This window comes from Carlito syrichta, unplaced genomic scaffold (genome assembly GCF_000164805.1).
Source record: "Carlito syrichta isolate Samal-C Ts95f unplaced genomic scaffold, Tarsius_syrichta-2.0.1 Scaffold314344, whole genome shotgun sequence".
Lineage (NCBI taxonomy): Eukaryota > Metazoa > Chordata > Mammalia > Primates > Tarsiidae > Carlito > Carlito syrichta.
The window spans coordinates 281,831-294,022 of NW_007258440.1; the positions used below are offsets into that span (position 1 = coordinate 281,831).

Consider the following 12,192-nt stretch of genomic DNA (forward strand, 5'->3'; position numbering starts at 1 on the left):
CATGCTTCTCGGAGCCCTTGAGGGAGAAGTGTATCAGAAAAACCCAGACAGCCGCCATCATGCAACTCCCTGTTGTAGCCAAACATCTTCTGTGCCGGGTGCTGTTCTGGGCATGCGACACCTTTCATCTCCCTGCACCGCAGTTGGTGCCGTCATTGTCCACATCTTACACGTGAGGGGGCCAGCCCAGAAAGGAGAAGGGACCCACCCAGGTGATGGCCTAGTCCCTCCCACACTCCCACTTCCCAAGGAGGCAGAATGAATGGCTCCTCCTCGTGTGCCCATGGCCTCAGCATTCAGGCCAGGATGGAGGGTGCCAAGCTGTCATCCAAGCTCCTGAGGGCGGGAACCTGTTTATGGTCTCTTGTTACCTCTCACTCAGCAGAGTGACAGGCTCATGGCAGCCTCGCCAAGGTGTTCACTGAGATACTGAATGAGGGGAGACTATCCAAAATCACCACACCAGAGGTTTCCAGAAGACACTGTCCCTGCCCTGGGGTGCAAGTGTGTGTGTCCGTATACATGTGTGAGAGTGTGTGTATGTTTCTGTATATGTGCGTGAGAGTGCGTGTGAGGGTGCGCCTGTGCCCCACAGCCACTTTTGCTGGGCCTCCAAAGCCTGGTGGAACCAACCAGCATTAAGCTAGACATCCTATATTTTGCTAGAGCAAAAGTACTTTTAAAAATATTGTTTAGAAGTTTTTTTTAATATTTCAAAAAGTCAAAGTAGTTTTAAAAAATCTGTGTGACTTTAAAGCCAGTAATCCACTTCCCGATTATCCTAAGCACCATCGTGCCACGCCTCAAGTCACAGACTGAATCTGTGTGGGCTGAGCAGACCACAGGCGGGATGTGGGCCTGCGTGAGTGAGGAGTGACTGATCCTGTGTAGCAAAGAGACTGTGGCCACCAAACACATGAAAGGATGTTACCAACATGCCACTGTCATCACATGCTCCAGACACTTGTCCTTGGAATGCAGAGAGGTAAAACAGATAATTATGTTTCCCTTTTGAAAATCCTGAGTTATGTTAGAGTTAGGAAATAGGTCTTACAGTTATTAAGGACAATGATGTGTTGGACCCACTGGAGTCTATGGACTCACAGCACATCTAAAACTCAGCAGGGAACATGACAATGGTGGTTTATCCTGCATCCTGAACTCTGCTGCCACCCAGCTCCACCTGTGAACTGGTGACACTCCAGCCTCCCGGGCAAAGTGACAGTGGCCATTCTGAGAGCTGACCCTGTTGCTCTGGGTGTGCCCCTGGGGGATGTGATTGCTTTAGACATCGCAAAGATCTAAGAGGCGAGTACAATTTCTCCATCCTACTGAGGGGGAAACTGAGGCTGGGAGAGGCTCAGTGCCTTGTCTCAGGAGAAGCAGCTGTCGGTGGGGCACGGAGCCCAGTTTCTCAAATGAGCATGCAGAGACAGGAGAGGCCGGGAGCAACTGGAAGGGGGCAGGCCCCGTGCCCAAGCCACATGCCTGGGCCAGGCCCTTATTCTCCACAGGGGAGAGGACAGCCTACTCTGTCTCATGGCTGGCAGAGAGGCCTGTAAGTGCATATGGAGAAGAGCCTAGAGATGGCACAGCACGCGCCGCTACTGGAAGGGCAAGGATGCGTGCACTCCTCAGGGGCACACAGCTGCAACTGTGGCTGCAAAGGGACAGCATGCCCTTTGTCTCCTGAGGAAACACTGTAAGCGAAGGGCACAGGAACTTACAAGGACTTGGCATGCACAGGGACTCCGCCTGGCCTTGCAGGAGCTCCGGCGTCTTGTGTCTAATGCAGATGTCCCGCCTGAGCTGTGGACCTTGACGGGAAAAGTCACCATTTCACTGCGACGGCCAACTCTGTCCCAAAGAAATGACCACTGTGATTTTACACCCGTAATCTGTGCAGTACACGAACGAGAAAGAAAAACAGTACAGGACTCCCCATGCGAGGGGCACATCACACAGCATTTCACATTTTATTGCCATCATCACTGTGAGCAGAAGAGCCACAGCACCATCTTAGGAATGCAGGATGGAAGGCTCTGTGCATAGGCCACCTGCTCAGACCACGATGACATGGTGGTTTGCTTGACCCACTACGGTTTACTAAAAGGCTACCACACAATTAGAAACTGCACAATTATAACAATGTGATCTTCCGGTAATCAAAAACAAGGCACAGTTGGGCCACCCAGGAGCTCTGCTGAGCCACCTAGACTTCCAGGTCACGTCAGGTGGAAACTGTTTTCTCCTTCCACCTGAGGATCACTGAAAAGAGGAAAACAAACCTCAGCTAGAAACACCATTGCCTGCTGAGTGAAAGCTGGGGCTTGGCCCATGTGGCCTAGAGACACGTCCCTGCAGAGCCCCGGGCCAGGCTCCCAGTGCTGGTGAGGCGCCCTCACTCCAGCACGGGCAGCAGCACTGAGGGGTCCACCTGTGCAGCCCGCAGTCCCTGGCACAGGCTCTGGAAGGTGGCCTGCTTCCCAAGGCGCTGCCGCCAGCGCACAAAGGCCTCCACCACCTGAGAGTGCATGTTGTGGGGGTGGCTAGCCTTGCAGTGGTAGATGTCGGCATGTGACAGCCCCAGGGTCAGCACCACGGACTCCCACTCAGGGCCCAGCCGCTGGGCCAGCTGGGAAATCTGCCGGTCCGAAGGGGAGCTGTTGAGGATATGTGAAGGAATCTCTGACATTTCATCACCTGGGGAGGAAAAAGACACGAGGGTGAGATGGGCGACATCCCCAGGCAGAGCGAGAGGCTGAGGGATGCAATGACACCTCTGATGGTGGGGCCACCGCACCTCGTCTTCCTGTTCAGCACAAGACTGACTTCCGGGGCTTCCAATAGGCATTGAGTGTCTATGTGCCTGTGTCCGCTGAGTATGGAAAATCTGAAAACAAGAAGATCAAGATAACAAGCAACGTTATCTTGAGATAAGCAATGAGAAGCCCACTAGTAATGACTGGCCCGTTTCCTTTCACGATGGCTAAGGCCTGGGGTTCCCTTGCCCACATGCCGAGCTCCAGGCTGCTTTCTTTGCATGGCTTCTCCCCCAGGCCAAGCAGGGCGTTCCTGGCATCTAGGAACTGGTTGGCCCCAGTTTCCTGGCATGGCCTGGGGCCCTGCGGGGCCTGCCCAAGCCCGGGGTGCTCCTCCCTGCAGGGCAGGCAGGTGCTGGAGGGCAGAGGCCAAGCCAAACAGCCCTGCTCTCCTGGAAAGCTTAAACTCGAAACTGACCAGGAAAGGTGCAGCTCCCCAGAAGCCAGAGCCAAGAGCCTGCAAGGGAAGCATATTGCCGGGTCGAGGGGCAGAGGGGCCAGAAGGGCCAGAGGGGACAGTGGGGGAGTTGGCAGAGACCACACAGGTGAAGCTGCCACCATGGCAGAGCCTAGACAGGGACAATCCATGTCAGGGGATAAAGGGAGCCCTAACCTCATGCTTCCTAAATCAGGTGCCTGTGTCTGAGGCCCCTCTGCTGAGAAGGGCAGAAGGGAGTGTGGTGCGTGTGCCGCGGGTCACACAGAAAGGGGGGAAGGAGGCTAGGTCAAGCCCTGAACATGAGGAGAAGCAGGGGAGGGGGAAGGAGGGCTGGTGTGTCCTGTGCACAGGGAACTGCAGGTGCAAAGGCCCAGAGGCCCAGAGGCAGGGTATCCCACACATCAGAGGCCGCACAGACATTCACAATGGCCAAGGGCCAAGATGGAGGGGAACCCAAACCCCAACATGATGGTGCGGTTTACAATTAGGGTTGGATGTCGGTACAATAGCACCTGACACCACACGCCTGCCCTGCCACCTCCTGGAGATTTGGGTCAATCCACTTCACGGGTACCAGTCCTCTGTCTCAATTTATGTGTCAACAAGAAGGCAAAAGGCCTTGGTGTCTCCAGTGCATGCCCTTGACTCCAGGCAGCTGCCAATCCTCAGGGATGAGTTGCAAAACACTGCCAAGGGCTCTTGCTGGTGTTTGTCAACACTGCATTAATCAAAAGACTAATAAACAATTAGATTGATGATGACACCGCTGCTTGGTATTTTATATCAACAGTAATGATGTTATGGCTTTTATACAAATATGGGTCATTTACAAAATCTAAACAAAGAAAAAAAAGTACAAAGAAGGAAGTAGACCCCCCGCTGCATTTACAGTTGGTGGATGTTACTCTGGACGTGTCTTGGGTACACGTACTGCTGGAGGGACAGGTGGCCGGCAATGACTTCATTTAAGATGAAAATGCGAGAGCCTCTTTCTAATGAGCTGTCTAATTTTGTGTCAATTTAGCAGAAGCAAAAGCAAAAGCGAAAAAAAGTGACATTCTGACCTGTAGTTACAAATTATACACTTAAACACACACACAATTTAACACATAGAAAAGGTTATGGAAATTTAAGAGGTTACTACATGTCTTCATGCTAGTGCAATATAATTACCACTTTACACTCCCTGTCCCTTTTCCTCACACTTGATTTTTTTCTTATGTCATTTTTTATTGGGCCTGGTGCCTAATACTTACATGTTTCTATAACAATAACCCACCCCCCAAGTTGTTCAGACTATAAGACTAATGGTTATAACAGTTGGAATGTTTACCAGTGTTGTGCTGTTGTTTTTGTTACTGTTTTCAACTGTGGCTTTTCCACTCCTGGGTCTGTTATTCTGATTTGAGTCATCTGGGCAATTTCGTCCCAAGGGCGGTTTTTTCATAAATGCCAGTGGTTGCAGTTATATTCCCCGATCAATATGGCCTGCTCACCTCTTCACTGGACTACAGCTTGTTATGTATGATGCACTTTTATATTCCTTCTATCTTTTTATATTCTTTATAGTAGTATAGCTTTAATGCATGAATGTCTCTGTGCCTGTGTCCGCTGAGTATATTGAAAATTTAAATAATTTTGTCCCCGTGTGGGTCTGTAGACGTGTTTGTGTTTCATGGCGGGAAGGTGGCTATGAATTCTGACCCCAACCTGGCTATCCAGCACTTTGTGTAACTGGTTTTTCTGTCTGAGGTCGAAAGGGTGGAAGCTTTGAACCAGGACATATCTTTGCCACCTACCTCTGCATTTCCAAAGACCATCTGACCAAAGATTCAGTTCTTACTTCCAGAAATCCCCCAGGCTTGCAGCCACACCCCTTTTCTGCTCTGTGGACAGCCGTGAGGTCACTCCCCCTCTTACTGCTTTAATCCCTCCCTGGGATTCTCTTGCTCTCCCTCCGTGCCGTTAATTTGGTTTTCAGCTGTGTGAGTTGTGTAAGTGTGTACACGTGTGTGTGCCCGTGTGTGTGTGCCCATGTGTGTGTTTTCTGGTTCTAACCTAGTCTTGTGTTTTTGTTCTTGGCTGCTTTTCCTGGCTCTGTCCTTTGCAAATCCCACTCCACCTCACATATGCTGGGATGGCCCCTCTGGAACACCGGGAAGCACCAAGTGTTAGCAAGGGTGTGGGGGTACTGGCCCATGCACTCTTGGCTGACTGTGAAGGGTGCAGCTACTGTGGAAAGAGCATGGTGGTTCCTCAGAAACTTAAAAATAGAGCTGACGTGGGACCCAGCAATCCCATGTCTGGGTATCTGAAGAACTGGAGGCAGGGACTCTAGAAGAACCTTGTGCTCATGTGCACAGCAGCACATTCACGGTGGCCGAGGCACCCGGATGCTGCCCTGGTGTCCATAGATGGGTGAGTGGGTGAAGAAGAGGTGGCAGATACACACAGTGGAATATTCCTCAGCCTTGAAAAGGACAGAAATCAGGACACAAGCGACAACACAGATGGACCCCAGAAACTATGCTGAGTGGAATAAGCCAGTTGCAAAAGGACAAGCACTCTGATTCTTTTTTTTCCCCACATGAAGTCTTTAGAGTAGGCAAGTTCAAGAGATGGGGGTAGCATAGGGGTGGCCAGGACTGGGAGGGGAATGGGAATCAGCGTTGATGGGTGCAGAGCTCCAGTCCTACAAGATGGAGAGTTTGCAGGTTAAGGGCAAAGCATCATGAGTTACTGACCTCACTGCACCGCACATGTGAGGGTTACGGTGGCAAATCCCATGTTATGTGTATTTTACCACAATTTAACATAAAAATGAAAAAGAACCCCACTGCTGGGAACACTATCCCATCTTGAGATTTTGCTTCTACTGAACTGACACTGGGAACTGCTACAGCCCAAGACACTGGGCTGCGTCTCTGGTACCGGGTTTCCCTTTGGGCCAGATGTGCTGTTCCAAGCTGCGATCCCATCCTTCATTCCTTCGCTGTGGCCTTTCAGAGCTGACACCCAGCACCTCGCTCACGACACACGTCTCTGTCCAGCAAGTCAGCATATCTTACAGTGAGTGGGTGCATCTTCCAACACACTTTGCACTCTTTGGGTCCTGAAGTCTTCCTCCCCTGAGCTGCAGTCTGCGGTCTGTGGTCACCTGCTGCTTCCTGTGTACCTCCTGCCATGGAGAGGGTATGACTCGCGGGACCCGCCTGCCTGGAGTCCTAGCTCTCTGCTCTTTTGGAAGCCGGCTGGTGTCTCAGACCAGAGCCTGCGGCCTAGCCAGGTGTGCTCACATATGGTCCCTTTTCCATGCCTCAGGTCTGAGACAGGGGCTGCCCTGGCCAGGTCCTGCCGCTGCTGAGGGTTTCAACATTCACCATAACCTTACCTGCTCACCTGCTCAAGCAGCTCCCTGGTACTGGCCTGGATGGGGAGAACCCCTAGGAATCCGTCCCCACCTACTTTTCCTGGAGCTGCTTCTGAGGGGCCAAGTGGGCGTGTCCTTCCCTGTCTGCCACTTTGCCAAGAGCCTGGCGTGAAGTGGAATCACTGTTTGCTTCTCTGCTGCTGTGAGCTGGTCCTGGCTCTGTTTGGAACTGCTTTCTGGTTTAAGCTGCCGGGCACTGGGCAGGGAGCATCTGTGTTCCTACCACTCTGTCGTCGTCCTCTCTCACTCCCACCAACTATGAACACGACATACACCTTGAGTCAGTGATTCAGGAGTAAGAACAGGGTTTACTTGGAGTCTTGCACACAATCAGGCTATCCCTGGAAGATGGCATATTAAATAAACCAGTCCAGAGCGACCTGAGCACCCTGCTGGCAGCTCGAGCCCTTCAGCTGGATACCCTTACACACAGCAACGACCACAGCCAACTACACTGTTCACTCTGTGGACATCCTCACGAGGTCCTCCCAGCTTGGGGATTCTGCAGTCACTTAAGAATGAGAGCACATGCTTCAGTGCCACCTCTCAAGAATGTGCCACATAAAATCAGCCTGGGTTACCAATGCATCCACCGTGGCAATCTGGCCACTTCCTAAGGCCAGCGCACATCCACCAGCGCATACAGCATGATATGGGTGTGCATGGTGACTGTGCTGTGTTACCACAGTCATGTGTCTGCTGTGACAGGGTTAGGAAGGCACAAACAGTACTCCAGACCCATGCCTGCAAGGATCAAGAAACGCAAATTAAAAAGTGAGTTGAAAAGCCAATCGATGCCCAGACACAGTGGCTCAAGTTGGTAATCCCAGCGCTTTGGGAGGCTGAGGAGAGAGGACTGCCTGAGCACACAGGTTCAAGACCAGCCTGGACAACATGGTGAGATCCTGTCTCTACAATCAAATAAAAAAAAATTAGCCAGGCATGGTAGCATGCACCTATAGCTCCGGCTACTTGGAAGGCTGAGGTGGAAGGATCGCTGAAGCCCAGCAGGTCAACGCTGGGGTGGCCGTGAGAGTGCCACTGTACTCCAGCCTGGGTGACAGAGTGAGGCTCCAACTCAAAAACAAACAAACAAACAAAAAAAACCCCCAGAAAGACCAGAAGGAAATTTAAAGTCAGGTGGAAACAGGAAGTACACCAAAAGAAAGGCATTAGGGTGGTGGTACAGGCGGCACCCAAGTAGTGTAGTGGGCCCAGGTAACAGAGCTTGGGAAGTGCAACATTTCCCTGCAAGGGCTGCCCTGGCATCCGGGTAGATAGCTTGTGGGGCTGGGCTTCCCCAGCACACAGCAGGGCCTTTGGTGTCCCTGGCTGGCACCCATGGATTGTTGATGAGTGCCAGTGTCCACACGTCCCGGGGCAAGGCAGTACTGTTTGCAGTTCAGAACCTACAGATGCTATGGCACGAGAACGCCCATCCAAGCTTCAAAAGCACAAAATGAAATGTAACTCCTTTTACACTAGGGGTGTTCAGCCTCATGGCTTCCCTGGGTCTCACTGAATAGAGAGGATTTGTCTTGAACCACACATAAATTATATAATATAGTTAGTGTATATATAAGACTTATTTTTAAAATATTTTTTATTATAAAGTTTTAAAAAATGAGAATGATGTAAAACTAGCGGGAAATTTGACCTTGTTTTTATAAAACTAATCTATCAATGTCTGGTTCGATGGAAGCGGTCACGATTCTTAGTGAGTTCTCAAGGTGCTCATCAGAAACATTCATTTGAATTTTGCTCTTCGTGTGGTTTATAACTGAAAACAGCTGCTCACACATATATGTGCCGCCAAAAAGCGATGTCATGAATAAGGCTTCAAAAATAGAACCACTCGTGGGATTATGAAGAAAATAAATGCTAAAATCCCATGATGTTAAAAGACTTTGTGGGGCTACATGACTGTCCTGGGCTGCATGAGGCCTATAGGCCACAGGTCAGACATGCCTGTTTTAGACAGACAAATCATTCTCCCTCACACAAATCCTAAAGCTTTGGCACAATCCTTTAATCTCATTCTCAGTGAAGGTAAAACCTGCTTATCTCAAAAGCAGCAACAGACACTGACAGACCCATGTACCGCATAGAGGCCAAGGATGACCGCAGAGGGCTGGGCTGGCCCCTCCCTGCTCCCCATGTCCTCTAACTTACCCTCTCAGCCTCCACTCCCATCTCTGTGGTCATTATGTGAATGAAAACAACAGTGCCCCCTCCTTCTCCAAGGTCTCCCCCCCCCTCCCCCCAGCCCCTATCAACAGCTGTTCTGGCCTCAAGCCTGAAAGTCTTTTCCGATGATCCCTACCGCATTCAGACTCAGCTCTGGAAGTTCCCTTCGTGACTTCCCCATGTTTTATGCAGTTCCCAAGTTCCTTGTGGGCAGAGGCACAAAAGGGAACTAACTTAGTGTACAGTTGTCCAGTGACTGATGATCAACTTAAAGCAAAAAGGTCCTCCAAGGCATGTTTCTGACCTCCGTCTCCACTAGCTGCATGTAGAACTTAGTTTTAGAAAGAAAAAAAAACCCACCTCTTTTTGCAAGTCCCTGAGTGGACAGCACTCCCTCCTCCTTCTAGTGCCATCCCTGGGATCACCGACTGTAGGGGGTTCTGCATGCAAGGCAGGAAGGCCCAATGCCCTGTCTGGTCAGCTCCCCTTTCTACCCTGCACTCAGGTCTAGGCAGGCACCTTACAGGGCACCAGAGGGGAAGAGCCTCACAGGTTCAAGAGCACAGTCTGGAGGCTAGAGGCCAAGCCTGAAGAAGAGGTGGTGGACACATCCACAGCTGCTGGGGGCATTGAATCTGAGGCAAGGATGACAGAAGCACTCCTTGAACTTCAGTTAGTAACAGGACTGAAGATGTTGTAAGCAGACACGAGTTCTTTATGGCAGTGACCTAGGTGGCTATAAAAAATGACACCCATCCCTCTGGAGGGTTGGGTAGGCTGCAGTCACCAGTTTGACTGCATTAGCCCCATTACAGGAGGCAGCGCCATGTGCTGCAGACACTGAGACTGTCCCCTTCTAGAGAAGCTGCTTTCCAGGAGCTGCAGGCCCCTCTGCTGCGAGGACATTCCAGGCCTCAGCTCCCATCAAGTTCAGGAATAGCCCGTTGATCAGAGCAAAACCCGTGGCCGCTCCCAACACCAACAAGCAAGAAATTACATCTTTCTGCAGGGTGGAGGAATGAAAATTTGCTGAGTAATGATCTCCAGACACTCATGAATGCTGGAAATTGGTGCAGGAGTAAATAGAAAACTTGAATGGACCCAGGTATTAAATATATTGAATTATCAAAAAAAGCCCTCCCTGCCAAAGAGCCCATGCCCAGGCGGCTGGCTTCACAGGTGAGCTCTAGCAAACGTACATGGAACATTTAGTTTTCCATCTCATGTCAGTTGTTTCAGAAAATACAAAAATAACAAAAACTACCTAAAGGCTATTGTCCTTTTTATTCCAAACAGGATAAGCATAGAAGAAGAGGAAGATTTATTTCCGTTTATTTCCGTTATGATTTTAGGAGCAAAAATCATAAATAAAATATTAACTAATTAAATAAAAAAAATCTATTTAAAATAATATATCATGAACAAGTAGAGTTTATCCCAGGTTTAAAATAATTTCCAAATCATAAAATCTACTAATTAACTCAACATTTCAATAGACTAACGAGGAAAGTCATGTTTATTTTACTAGATGAAGAAAAAACATTTGATAAATTTAACACCTGTCTATGATTTTAAACAAATATTTCTTAAAACATTCAGAATATGGGCAACTTCCTTAACTTGGTAAAGACTGTAAAAGCTCTCAATGATTTCATGGCGATACAATGGAGAACCTGTGACTGTGTTCCCTTCAGAAACAGGAGCAAGACAAGGACGCCCACTGTTACCACTACTGTAGAACACAGTACCAGAGGTCCTGCCCCATGCCATAAAGGAAGAAAAAGAAATCTGGTACAAGCATCTAAAGCGGAGGGATAAAGCTATCACTGTTTTCAGACAATAAAGTCCACTACATAGAAAAAGACCAGGATTAGCGAACACTCCACTAGAATCAGAGGACTGAGCAAAAATGCCAGATACAAGATCAAGTTAAAAGAAAAAGCAACAGAGCAGCACTTCAACACTCCAGCAATAAGCAAATATAAAATATAACAAAAAAATACAATAAACAATGAGAAGTATAAAGAATCTAGAAATTAAGTTAGTAAAGACCATATGAGACCTTTATGGAGAAAATGTTAAGCCTTTATTAAAGACATAAAGCAAGAGCTGAATAAAAAGAAGGTCATTCGTGTACCAGGTGGGATGACATTACTATGCCATAAAGATGACAGTTCCTATCGCGACAACTGAAATTCAATAATGGGGGAAAAGGGGGCTTTCCTGAAACAGGGGAGAACTAGCTAATTACATGGAGGAAAAGCAAGTGGGACTTTGACATCACACCATAAGCAGTAGTGGGTTCCATGAGGAAAAGTCTCAAACATAGAAGGTAAAGCTGTAAAGTTAGTGGAAAATAATGTAGGAATATCTTTCTGTGGTTGGAAGTGGTTTTAAAATGAATCCCCCAAAGATGACTTTTTTTTTCATCTTCAAATCTTCAAAATTAAAGATGTCTGTTTAATAAGGTACATGTGGTCCAAGCTGACAGAGCAGAATGGGAGAAATATTTGCTGTCTGAACCCACTAAGAGAACACCCTCCGGACCACAGCGTCCTCCTGAAAACCAGCAGCAGTGGTCAGAGCCTCTACAGGAAGAGGAACAATGGTAAGGACAGGTGTTCAGCTGAGGGGAAACACGGAAGCAGGCACAGGACAAGATGCTCAAATGCAGACACTTCAGAGATAAAAATGGAGACTCTGCACACAGAAACCTAGCCAAGGCCAAGCTGTGGGGAGAGGTGGTGTAGGTATAGGCGTAGGTTGTCCCCATCGCTGGTGGGAACAGATGGGCCATCACTCTGGACAATGAGCGGCAGTGTGCGGAACACTGAGGGTTCTGTCCGATCTTGTCCCTAGTTCTATGTCCCCAATGGAAAGTCTGCAAAAGACCCATAAGGGACAGGAGCAAGGTTGGTTGTGTCAAGTGTCATAATTTGTGCTAGAAAATATATTTAATATATCTATCTTATAACTCAGCAATCCTGTTTTGAGAGACTATACATACACATATATATGAGGGGGACTCCAAAAAGCCCTGAGTTGTCTTTAGGAGGGCAGGCCCCTTGTACTACAGGCTACCCCCTCCCCACCCCTAGGCAAGTGTTCTAACCATCAGCATCTAGTACCAGCTAACTTTGTTGTGAGAGACTGTGTTTGGCTTCTGTGAATTTTTTTTAGAGATCCTCTCAACGCGTTTGCCCATTTCATGATGCGTGATTGACGAGCGCACCTGCCCACGCAGTGCTAAGTGCTGAGCAAGTTTTGACCAAAAATAGTATGACCCCCATGCCATACCCTCCCGATTCACCAGA

The 12,192-nt window shown here is 48.9% G+C and overlaps 1 protein-coding gene across 2 annotated transcripts in view; it reads right to left on the minus strand.

The window, feature by feature from the left end:
- Positions 1 to 1,957: 1,957 nt before the first annotated feature.
- CRADD (CASP2 and RIPK1 domain containing adaptor with death domain) overlaps positions 1,958 to 12,192 on the minus strand; it is a 168,241-nt gene continuing 158,006 nt past the window's right edge. The window contains exon 3 of one of the 2 annotated variants that reach the window (XM_008071500.1): positions 1,958 to 2,703. In XM_008071500.1, the coding sequence (XP_008069691.1) occupies positions 2,402 to 2,703 (302 nt within the window). In that variant the 3' untranslated portion in view covers positions 1,958 to 2,401. The remainder of the gene's footprint in view (positions 2,704 to 12,192) is intronic. The other variant, XM_021719273.1, reaches the window with a different exon arrangement.